This window comes from Berghia stephanieae, chromosome 10 (genome assembly GCF_034508935.2).
Source record: "Berghia stephanieae isolate SIO BIC M18660-M18661 chromosome 10, UCSD_Bste_1.3, whole genome shotgun sequence".
In the NCBI taxonomy this organism is placed as follows: domain Eukaryota; kingdom Metazoa; phylum Mollusca; class Gastropoda; order Nudibranchia; family Aeolidiidae; genus Berghia; species Berghia stephanieae.
In genome coordinates this window covers 33,205,189-33,217,688 of record NC_088369.1, presented here as the reverse complement: position 1 = coordinate 33,217,688, position 12,500 = coordinate 33,205,189, and the positions used below count along the sequence as shown (strand labels likewise).

Sequence of the window (12,500 nt, the reverse complement as noted above, 5' to 3'; positions counted from 1 at the left end):
TGTGACACTTCTTAAATTATATTTATAAACATACGTTTTTAAATTGCCGAAAATGTTTGTGTTGCTATGCCTTCTGTACGTGGTTTCATCACATAGAATTATTTTTTGAATTGTTCTTGCTTTTTTATATTCAGAATTGAAATAAATAAATAAATCATAACTGTGAAATTGAATGTAAGCTTCAGTTTAATATACGAAAACAGATAAAATGGACGTTTCGGGTTTCCCCTTCATCAACAACACGTGATGAATTAAAAACTACAGACGAATGAGATAATGTGGTAGTGGCGTTGTTAAGATGCATAAACAAAAACATTGATGGGCAGGAAATTGTATGCTACTTTGTGAGGAAGCGCGAATTAAAACAGAGCAATAGAAATTTATAAAAGGTGCGTACTTAATTATGTCAAAAGATGGGAGGCGGGGAGGAACTGTGTAATGCAGTATAGAAGACAGTGAACTAAAATAAAGTGTGGACTATTGTTGGAAAATAAATACAATGGAAGTGGAAATAAATACAAAATGTAAGGGATGTAGGTATTAATATATTAGTGGCATTAGCAGCAGCAGAAGCAACAGTAGTAGTAGTAGTAGTAGTAGTAGTAGTAGTAGTAGTAGTAGTAGTAGTAGTAGTAGTAGTAGTAGTAGTAGTAGTAGTAGTAGTAGTAGTAGTAGTAGTAGTAGTAGTAGTAGTAGTAGTAGTAGTAGTAGTAGTAGTGATGCAGAAAATAAAGACAGGCATTTCAATTTTGACACGGCGCCGCCAAGTCTGGGACTTTTTTGTCCTAGTGCGGAAGTCTGCTATATTTTTCTACTATCACAAACGATATGAACACGGGACTGGGACAGTCCTGTCCCGTTGATTTTGTAGCATTTCACAACGGCTTGGGACACAACGGGACTGTTTTGTCCCGTCCCAATAGGTGCGGAAGATTTCTCTAAATGCTATATGTTACAGATTTGGGACAGGACTGTCCCGGGACAGTCCTGTCCTAGTGCGGAAGAGGGTTTACTTACGTATCAACTATGGTTGCCAATTTGGCATTCTTTTTGCCAAAAGCAAAATTTATAGATATTTTGTATAAGTCTATTGGAATAGTGGCAAGGAAAATGTCTTAATAGATTACTATTTACACATATGTTTCTGTATTTACAATACAACAGAGTGATCAACGCAATACTAATTTATAGTGCACTTTCTGACTTTGGTATCAATTGGTTGTAATGGGTTATTTTTATTTTTGAACGTCGATTTTGGCATGATTCCACAAAATAATCTTGTTGTGTCCTAAAAGAATGCGCCGAGTCATGACCTGACCTAGCCGTGTGTAGTCTATGTCATGTGTACTCATGACCTTTTCTACTCGTTTTGCCCGCGACAGTTTACAAATATTATTTCTTCTGCTTTTACAAAAGATCGATATATTTCTACAACTACAATTGCCAGTTTTGTATTTTGCCTATTGAGGTGAGTAATTAGTATAAATTCATCATTAGCTGTATAAACTAGTACAATATGGTTATGACGTAACCCAAACTAGTCCTACTACTTAGCAGCCAGTTCATGTGCATAGCTGAAGTTGGTAAGGACATTGCAGGTTTTACACGTTGGTTCTTTTCAGGAGACACGGACACAGAGTGTGTTGTAAAAAGAAATAAAGGTGATAATAGATTAGCAAGCCTCTATGATTTTTGCTGATAGTGAACAGATCCAATAATCCTGGGTTTCAGTGTGAGTCAGATTATTTCTAGTTATTTCCACACAATCTCTCCATGTTGGCTTCTATCAACAGTAATGGGTGGTGGGGTCCCTTCATACGGTACAAGCCATTGTCATGCTTGTGATACCAAATGCTATCAGTCCATTTAACGTTACTAAACCGGGATAGACTCTGTATCATAGTTCTTTATCATTCAATGGACTCAATAACTAAAGTAAATTATGTTTCTCGTTTTAACAGTGAAATGGCGGACAGAAATATATGGGAACAACTCCTGTCTGTTGAGCCGGAGAACAGCTCTGAAGAGGAATCTTCATCTGAAGAAGATTTATTTCAGAATCAGTTTGACGTTGAGGATGGTGAAATGGACGAAGCAGTTGGTGGGGATGATGATGAGGATGATAATGACTTGCAGACTGCCAGCTATACCGAGCTATTGCCCGTGGTTGCAACCAACACCGAGCTGTTGCCCGTGGTTGCCAACGACATCGCTTCAGATGCTGGCTGCTACAAGTCATGGATGGTAGATTGGAGTATGACCAAACCTGCAGCTACCAAAACGCCAGCCCGCAATATTTTGAGGTTACCTCATGACCGCACTCCCGCAACAGGACATGTGGAGACACCAGAGAGCGCCTTTCTGCTGTTTTCACGGCGTTCATGATCGACGAGTGCGTAAAATACACAAATATTGAAGGAGGAGGGTGAAAGGCATGAAATGGACAGTCTGCACAAGGGATGAGATCTCTGCCCTTATTGGGTGCTTGCTGTATGCAGGCTCCAGGAAGGAAAACATGACAGATATAAAGATGTTGTTCGATGTTTTGGATGGACTGCAAATTTTACGGGCTTGTTTCTCTCGGAACCGTTTTTCGTCTCTTTTGACTTACATGCGGTTTGACGAGAAGCCAACGAAGAGCCAGGGATCTGTTTGCTCCAATCAGGGACATTTGGAACAAGTTCCAGATTGCCCTTCAGATGCACTATGCGCCGGGAGAAGCCCTCACAGTAGACGAGCAACTTGTCAATTTCCGTGGTCGTTGTGCCTTTCTGCAGTATATCCCCTCGAAGCCTGACAAGTATGGCATCAAAATATTTTGGGTGTGTGATGCCGCCAACGCCTTTCCGTGCTACGGCATACCATATCTTGGAAAGGGAACACAGCGCAAAACAGCCAGCAGTGTTGGAGCATCTACTGTTCTAAACCTGGTCCAGCGCTATTTTCAGTCTGGAAGGAACGTCACTTGTGACAATTACTTCACAGACTTCGAGCTGTCCCAAAAACTGCTGCGCCAAAAGCTAACTCTTGTGGGGACAGTAAGGAGGAACAAGACGTTTTTGCCTCAGATATTTAAGGACAAAAAGCATCTCTCCCTTCACCAATCCATGTTTGCATCCAAGGACAGCACCACACTGGTGAGCTACCAGACCAAACGGAACATGAATGTAAACCTCCTCAGCACTAGGCGACGTGACGTCAGACTGTGGAATCCTATTTAGATTTCCGTTACAACACAATGAGCCCATAAGGAATTGGGATATCAAACCTGCAGATGATGCTGTGCGTTTATTTTTTTTTTAAACTCGCAACATCACCAGCCGAATATAACGTACCAACACACAAATTATTATCAAATTAATATCATCATCATCATCACCATCATCATCATCATCATCATCATCATTATTATTGTGATTATTATTATTATTATTATTATTATTATTATTATTATTATTATTATCATCATCATCATCATCATCATCATCACCATCATTATCATCATCATCTTCATTATTATTATTATTATTATTATTATTATTATTATTATTATTATTATTATTATTATTATTATTATTATTATTATTATTTATTCAGAGAGAGAGAGAGAGAGAGAGAGAGAGAGAGAGAGAGAGAGAGAGAGAGAGAGAGAGAGAGAGAGAGAGAGGGGGGGGCTGGGGCCAAAAGACCTGGCGTGTGGCGAATCGGTGGCACAAAATACTTCTCTCTTCCCAAGTCACCGGGTCTAAGAGGACCCGCGAGTGGCGAATGAGACGTAAGAAATAAATCTCTATTTAGCTATAGGCGGGTCTAAAAGACCACGCATGTGGTGAATAGGGTGCGTTTTAGGGAGTGGCGGTAAAGGTTAATGTTTCAGGCTTAATTTGCCATCGTCAGGACTGAGTTGTTTTGTTGACTGTTGTTGTTTCTTGAAGTGGTTCCGGTTTAAAGTTGCTTAACAAGAATTTACGCCGATGGGGACACTTTCCGTACATCTCACTTTTCATGTTGAGTGTGGCTTCATAAGGGTGTTTGATTATAGTATATTTCTCTTCCAGGCATAAGCTACATTGTTTTGATGTTGGTGTGTATCCTGTTGCTTTAGATAAAATTTTCCATGAAATGTTGTGGTCTAGTTTGTTGTCTTTTAATTTCCAAATATGTTCGCTGAGTTTTGTGGATGTTTTTTTGTTAGTGTTTCTAAATGTTGAGGTGTGGAGGTTGTATCTTGTTTTGAAATTATTTTCTGTTAGTCCTACATATTTTTCTTGCTCCACACCTCAACATTTAGAAACACTAACAAAAAAACATCCACAAAACTCAGCGAACATATTTGGAAATTAAAAGACAACAAACTAGACCACAACATTTCATGGAAAATTTTATCTAAAGCAACAGGATACACACCAACATCAAAACTTGTAGCTTATGCCTGGAAGAGAAATATACTATAATCAAACACCCTCATGAAGCCACACTCAACATGAAAAGTGAGATGTACGGAAAGTGTCCCCATCGGCGTAAATTCTTGTTAAGCAACTTTAAACCGGAACCACTTCAAGAAACAACAACAGTCAACAAAACAACTCAGTCCTGACGATGGCAAATTAAGCCTGAAACATTAATGTAGACTGTCTCAAACATTGTGGTAAATATTTTAAATAATAATAATTCGCTCCATTACTGCATGTCGAGCACTTTTCGTACCATATTTGTATCAAACACGATTCAATATCTATCTATCTATCTATCTATCTATCTATCTATCTATCTATCTATCTATCTATCTATCTATCTATCTATCTATCTATCTATCTATCTATCTGTCTATCTATCTATCTATCTATCTATCTATCTATCTATCTATCTATCTATCTATCTATCTATCTATCTGTCTGTCTGTCTATCTATCTATCTATCTATCTATCTATCTATCTATCTATCTATCTATCTATCTATCTATCTATCTATCTATCTGTCTGTCTGTCTGTCTGTCTGTCTGTCTGTCTGTCTGTCTGTCTGTCTGTCTATCTATCTATCTATCTATCGATCGGTTTGTGTTCGTGCATTAATGCTGGTCAGTCAGTTTATCTATTGATTCACCTTTCCTTACAACAACCCATTTACAACACTCACCCTACCTCCTCCTCTCCCCCCCCCCTTTCACTCTCTACCCCTCCCATCCCACCTCTTACACACACAATAATACCACACACACACACACACACACACACACAAGCGCGCGCACACAAATCAATCACAATCACAAACATAGCTCATCTCATCTCATGTAGTTCCATATCTGAAGCAGACGTCGGAGGTCATCTTCCGCCAAGCTGATCTATCTCTTGCCAATTCTATTAAAGCAGCGCCACCTTTCTCAGCTTCACCTGTCCAAGTTCTTATCCCTTTCAAATACGTTATTCTTTGTCTTCCTCTTATTCTTTTTCCATTCATCTTTCCAGTCAAGGCGAGTATTTCCAAACCAGGGTGGCGGATAATGTGTCCTAAAAATTCCATTTGGCGTTTGATGATTTTTGTTATCAGTGATCTTTTTCTGTTTGCCATTTCTAAAATTTCTTCATTTCTTTTCCTTTCCATCCATGACACCCTCATCATTCTTCTGTAAAACCACATTTCCACTGCCTCCAGTCTTTTAACCATGGTCTTGTTTATGGTCCAGCTCTCACAACCATATAGCAGCACAGACAGTACATAGCAATCCAGGACTTTGATTTTTGTTTTCATGCTAATATTCCTGTTTTTCATAATTGTATGCAGCTGGTTGAATGCATTCTTCGCCATACCTATTCTTTTCTTTATTTCACAATCTGATTTTCCATTGGATGTTACATTGAAGCCTAAATATTTGAAACATTCAACTTGTTGTATTGTTTGTCCTCTGCTTGTTATTACACAGGCTGGTGGGTTATTATTTTTAGATACCGTCATACATTCTGTTTTAGATATATTCAGTTCCAGTCCCATATTTTCACTACTCCTGACTACAACATCCAGTAATTCTTGTAGTTCATGTTCAGATTCTGCCAGTAGAACCGTATCATCTGCATACCTCAGATTTGTTACATTCTTTCCTCCAATACACACCCCCTTCTTATGTTCGATATCTCTTAATATCATTTCACTATAGAGGTTGAATAAATCTGGAGACAAAACACACCCCTGCCTAACTCCTCTTCTAATAGGTGTAAAACTGCTTAGTTCGTTGTCAACACGCATTGCTGCTTCTTGTTCCCAGTACAAATTCCGTAATATTCTTAAATCTTTACCATCAATGTCCAAGGATGATAGAATTTTGAATAGTTTTTCGTGTTGTACTTTATCAAAGGCTTTTGAATAGTCGATGAAACACATATACAGATCTTTATTTACTTCAATACATCTTTCCATCAGCATTGATAATGTGAATATTCCATTTCTGGTACCCTTGTCCTCAACAAAACCAAATTGCATCTCCCCAATTTCAGGTCGTATTTTATTTCTTATTCTTAGTAAAATTATCTTCAAAAGAAACATAGCTACTCACGCTTTATTTCAAACCTTCAAGGACTCATAAAACTACATATTATATTAATATACCTTGTTTGGCAGCAGTGTGCCACCAGTAACAGTACACAATGAGGAGGACGGTAATCGTGATGGCAGGGATGGCTCCTGCTATTCCCACAATCATCAGGTTACTTGAACTTGGGTCTGCATTGTTGACTGTGAGAAACAGCAAAGGAGGAAACATAAAGATCGCATCTGATGAATAACTGCCTTAGCTGCAGGAAGGCATCACATATTCTTTTGATTTGTTAAATTAAACTGAGCTTTTACATAGCGCAATATCCACTAAACGTGCTCAAAGCGCTTTACAAGGGGTCCTTGGCCATCAGCAACACTTAACATGTAGGACATGACATGACGCCTGTTAGGCGATATAATACTTTATTTCGGACAGAGACAACGCTGTTAAGAGAGGTCAACTGACTGGTGTAACCCGTGAAAGTACGATTAACAAAAGCAACCATCGTGTTAATGATGAAAGTAAACTAAAAGACAATTCATTATGTTATGATATGTATCTACTCACTTTTACCATAACTTTGTGCTGCACTTCTGATTGTTGTAAAATTGACTTCCAGTCGATTACCTTTATTGTTACTCATTGAAAAGAGGTATTGATTCGTTATCTTGAGTTGCAGGTCCAAGAGTACAAGTTTAACGGTCCCTTCCCAACTGATATTTTCATTTGTCTGGGTGTATTGGACAATGTAGTCCGTAGAGTCAACGCGTAACCTGTCTCTGCCCCGCTTTGGAGATTGGAGCATTCTGGTCAGTCTAAAATTAGTTGGCTTGGGACTGGCCTGTACATTGAATTCAATCGTGGCTATTGAATCATCGCTGACAAGTGCAGTTTTTTCATCATGTTTTTCTCCTCCAGCTAACTGTAGACCTACATGACGGACAATAAAAAAATAAATTTGAATACGAAGGAGAAAAGAAGAAAAAGAATTAATAGTAGTAGTAATAGTTGTAGTAGTAGTAGTCGTAGTAGTAGTAGTAGTAGTAGTAGTAGTAGTAGTAGTAGTAGTAGTAGTAATAGTAGTAGTAGTAGTAGTAGTAGTAGTAGTAGTAGTAGTAGTAGTAATAGTAGTAGTAGTAGTAGTAGTAGTAGTAGTTGCAGCAGCAGCAGCAGTAGTAGTAGTAGTAGTAGTAGTAGTAGTAGTAGTAGTAGTATTAGTAGTAGTAGTAGTAGTAGTAGTAGTAGTAGTAGTAGCAGTAGTAGTGGAGAATAAAAAGTAGTAGTAGTAGTAGTAGTAGTAGTAGTAGTAGTAGTAGTAGTAGTAGTAGTAGTAGTAGTAGTAGTAGTTGTAGTCGTAATAGTAGTAGTAGTAGTTGTAGTAGTAGTAGTAGTAGTAGTAGTAGTTGTAGTCGTAATCGTAATAGTAGTAGTAGTAGTAGTAGTAGTAGTAGTAGTAGTAGTCGTAATAGTAGTAGTAGTAGTAGTAGTAGTAGTAGTAGTAGTAGTAGTAGTAGTAGTAGTAGTAGTAGTAGTAGCAATAGTAGTAGTAGTAGTAGTAGTAGTAGTAGTAGTAGTAGTAGTAGTAGTAGTAGTAGTAGTAGAAGAAGAAGTAGTATGATTATAATGAGAAGGAGGAGGAAGAGCATGAGATGATTTTATAGAATGAATGTACATAATTGAAAAATTCCCATCATCCAGCACCATTTAAAAAACGTCAAAGGAGCATATTATTCATAATTTCAACATGTCTGATTTAAATCTTAGAACTCAAATGGGCTTATAGAATCCCCAACAATGGATTCAGGAGCAAGAGCAATCACAGTCTAATTCAATTTCAGATAATATATCTTTCTTATCGTTTTGAAACGATTGGTCACACTAGAGAATGACCGTACAAAACAAAACAAAAACAAACACCCCCCCCCCTTGGGTGAGGTTCCTGACCTCCCATAGTGGGCAGGAAGGCACTTACTGTGTCTTCTATCCCCCTGTATCTGTTTTCCAACATGCTTTCTGGCTTTATCTTGGAATGAGATTACTTGGTTTTTTCCTGGTCCTGGTCAGATACCCTGGCTGAGAGGGAAAGAGTCGAATGTATAGTCAGTTTTGGGAGATGATATTTTTTTCCCTTTTAAATCATCTCTCTGTTATGCACTTTATAATGTTTTGTTTATATATTATACATGATATATAAACATTTGAGTGTGTCCTTTTAGTTGGGACCTGTACTTGTGTCTGGATGAGACTTTTAGGTGATCTCAAACTAAGTACTTTGATAGTGTGCTCTTGGAATCTACATCTGTTTCCTATTTGAACCAATTCCTCTTTGTCTTACCTATTCTTGGGTGATTTAATTTCAATTCTAGAACTTATTATTATCCCATTTTCTTCCTTTTTACTGTCGCTGATATGACCTTAATGTGTTGCAAGCGTCGTAAAACCCTTAAAACAAAAACAAACAAACAACCTCCCATCCAAAAGAAAACAACCCCAAAACAAACAACACCACCCCCTCCCAAACAAAAAAAACAAATCACAATTTTAACCTCCCCCCCCCAAAAAAAAAACCACACAAAAAAACCCAAACAAACAAAAAACAAGACAAAGACAACAACAACAAAGTGCAACAAGATAACTTACAGTGTACGCGAAGCTCAACAAAAACGCTTTTTGTTGAACCCACATCGCTATTGGCAACGCAGACATATCGGTCTGTATCAGCGCAATCTACGATCTTGGAGAATCGAATACTGTTGTCTTTCACAGATGGGTTGCTGATGATTTGACCCGATTTGATGCCCATCACTTGGACCACAGGGTTGGGATAGCCTCCAGAGTTGCATGAAAACTCCACACTCGATCCGGGATGAACTTCGACAACGCCAGTCTGGCCTTCAATTGTGAGGTTGACAACTATGGGGAAGATGGGAAATATATAATATGCATAATATACTATTCAACAAAGATAAATAAAACGAATTAATTGCCGTAATCTGGAAACAGTATTTATTTGGCCAGAAAACTCGTCCTTCTAAATATCAATCAACATGATCCTCGGCTTGTCAAAATCTCTCATACCAGGGACCTGCGAAATGACCAACACGGATCGTTACCGACTTAAAAGACTTCTTCAACCAACAACAAAAACAATTAATGCAGTAATCCAGATTTTGCGTGAATTATTATCAATTTAGTTGTTTTGTTTTATTGTTGGGAGTCCAAAACGTTCAATGTTCCCGTTACTATAAAAACTGTTATTTTGTTCAATACTTTTCATAGTATTTACTTTAACGAGTTATGATGCTTTGTGATTTCTTCATATATATATATATATATCAATGGCCAAATGGGATGGAAGCTTCAATTTACTTAAAGAATACAGATAATATGGACGTTTCGGGTTTCCTCTTTATCAACAAAACGTGAATGAAGAACTAAAGATGAATGAGGGATGAGAGTGTGGTGTTGTTAAGGAGAATGAACAAAACAATGATAGGACATGAAATAGATATCTCATCTCTCATCTGTCTTTGGTGCTTCATTCATCGTAGTTTGTTGACAAAGGGGAAGCCTGAAATGTCAAAATTTTCTGTCTTCTTTACGTAAATTGAAGCACTAATTCTTTTTGATTATTGTTATTTATTTCTTCGAGCTTTGGTTGTTTTGAAGTCGAGATGTCTCAATCAAATAGTAGATTATCAAACTTATTATTATAGTATAGGCCATCGCCATCAAGTCTGAGATGCCTTCCATTTTCTTTCATCCTCCCCCCCCCCCCGCCTCCTTCGAATGAACACAACAGTAATAGTAATAGGTAGCTGGGTCTTAATTATTAATAAATCTGATAGAAATTACTTTGCAATATACATATGTATGAGCATCCATTATTGTTCGTGTTATGCTTTATAAATGTGTGGCTTCCTTGTCTTGAGGTGTGGCACTTGCCTTCAGAACTTTAGGTTCCAGGTTCAGGTCCCACTTTGAACGGCGCAAAGTTGAGTCCTTGTTTAAGACTCTTTACTCACATTCTCTCACCGTACTCACATTTTAAATGAGTTACTGGCGGAACAGCTTTGTATATGTCGTAAGAAAAATTATAGCACCTAACAGGTGTCGATCTTAGAACTCCATGTTGGCTTGGGGCCCCTTGTAAACCACTTTAAGCAGGTTTAGTTTATAATGCGCTATACAAAAGATCAAATATTTTATTTTAGTCGAGATGTTACCAACGTCATAATGTTATAAAGTATCAAGCGCTAATTATGTTTTTACCTGGAAGTGTTGCCTTGATGAATGTGAAGGACGTTGAGCAACCCCGTGCATACCCACTCGCTACCATGGTGCATTGACACACCTCATGGTCAAAAGATTCGTCCATTCTCAGAGTCACATTCGCCAAGCTCGCGTTCTTGTTCCAAGTGCCAATAATATTACTCCCGCAACGAAGATCGAGGAAGAGGTCAGCCGGTGGCTGAATGGAACTGTCTAACCCGATCTGACAGGTGGCTAAGTTTGTATCGCCGACAAGGTAAGTAACACTGGTGTTCTTAGGAATCCAAGGCCCGTCACCAATGGACAATTGTGGGATATTGGAAGCTATATTATGAGAATGAGGTGGGGAAAGGAAAGAAAAGAAAAACCATCATCATCATCATCATCATCATCATCATCATCATCATCATCATCATCATCATCATCATCATCATCATCGTCGTCGTCGTCGTCATCATCATCATCATCATCATCATCATCATTGTCGTCGTCGTCGTCGTCGTCATAACCATCATCATCATCATTGCCGTCGTCGTCATCATCAACACCATCACGACCACCACCATGAGCACGACGACGACGACGACGACCACCACCATCACCACCATCACCAACACCACCACCACTAACAGGAAAGTATCTTTTTCATCTTCTTCGTTGTTACTATCTATACGAATTATTAACACATAATTTAGGTCTGAGATCAAATTTTCCTTTTTAATTCAAATGTTACGGCAAGCAAAAAAAATGCAGATCTAAAAGTGATATAAACAACAGCAATTCAAATTGTAATGCTTCACAGTACTCACTGTTGCATACTATAAGTGGATTCGTCATGTCGATCTTCAGGATGTATTTCCCAGGGATACCCACATTCGTATCGTATAGGAGAGATCTACCAGTATTTTCTATCAGTGTCATAAACGGCGTATTAGTGCCGGGCATAAAACCAGCCTGAAAAGAAATAGTTTCAAATAGTGGTACTGGCTGATGAAGAGCAACCCCGGAGTCTAGGAGTCACCATGGACAACAAATTACGGTGGGACGTACATTCCAGTTATATCAATAGTAAAATTAATCAAAGAATGTACTCTTTACGGAAATTGTCCCAACTTAACATTGACAAAACACTTTGTACGCTATTTTATAGATCTGTAATAGATCTTTTTTTTTTTTTTTTTGTATTACTGCCTGGGGGGGGGGGGGGGGGGGGGGGGGGGGGGGGGGGGGGTTGTTGTCTTAGCTCAGCAAAAGCTAACTTTGACAGGATTATTAAAAGAGCTAATAAATATACTACAGGATCCATGTCTTTTAATGATTTATATTCAGAATACTGCTTAAGAAAAATTAGTAATATTTTAGATAATCCAACTCACCCTTTAAATCTTCAGATCACTAAGTCGAACAGAAGTGACCGATTGTTGTCTATACGAACAAAAAGTGAAAGACACCTCCGATCTTTTTTACCTTACAGTTGCAGAATTTTTAATAAGGAAAATAATTTATAAATTTTGGTCTACGTCTGTTTTAACTTTGAAACCTTTTCTTTAAAATTACTCCATACCCACAATTTTTAAACATCAATTTATAAAATCGCTTACTACAACTTTTCTATTGACCTTTTTATTCTACATTACGCGCCATGTAATTTATACTATGTAATTTTTCTCAGTCAATTTACAATAGTATTATACTGTAA

At 38.0% G+C, this 12,500-nt stretch overlaps 1 protein-coding gene across 1 annotated transcript in view; it reads right to left on the bottom strand.

Annotated features, from left to right (window-relative positions):
• LOC144980997 (uncharacterized) overlaps positions 1–12,500 on the bottom strand; it is a 22,500-nt gene that overhangs the window by 3,939 nt on the left and 6,061 nt on the right. The window contains exons 5-9 of the mRNA XM_078929040.1: positions 11,611–11,755; positions 10,802–11,125; positions 9,170–9,442; positions 7,097–7,459; positions 6,601–6,726 (exon numbers count right to left, since the gene is read on the bottom strand). Of these exons, the coding sequence (XP_078785166.1) occupies positions 6,601–6,726; positions 7,097–7,459; positions 9,170–9,442; positions 10,802–11,125; positions 11,611–11,755 (1,231 nt within the window). The remainder of the gene's footprint in view (positions 1–6,600; positions 6,727–7,096; positions 7,460–9,169; positions 9,443–10,801; positions 11,126–11,610; positions 11,756–12,500) is intronic.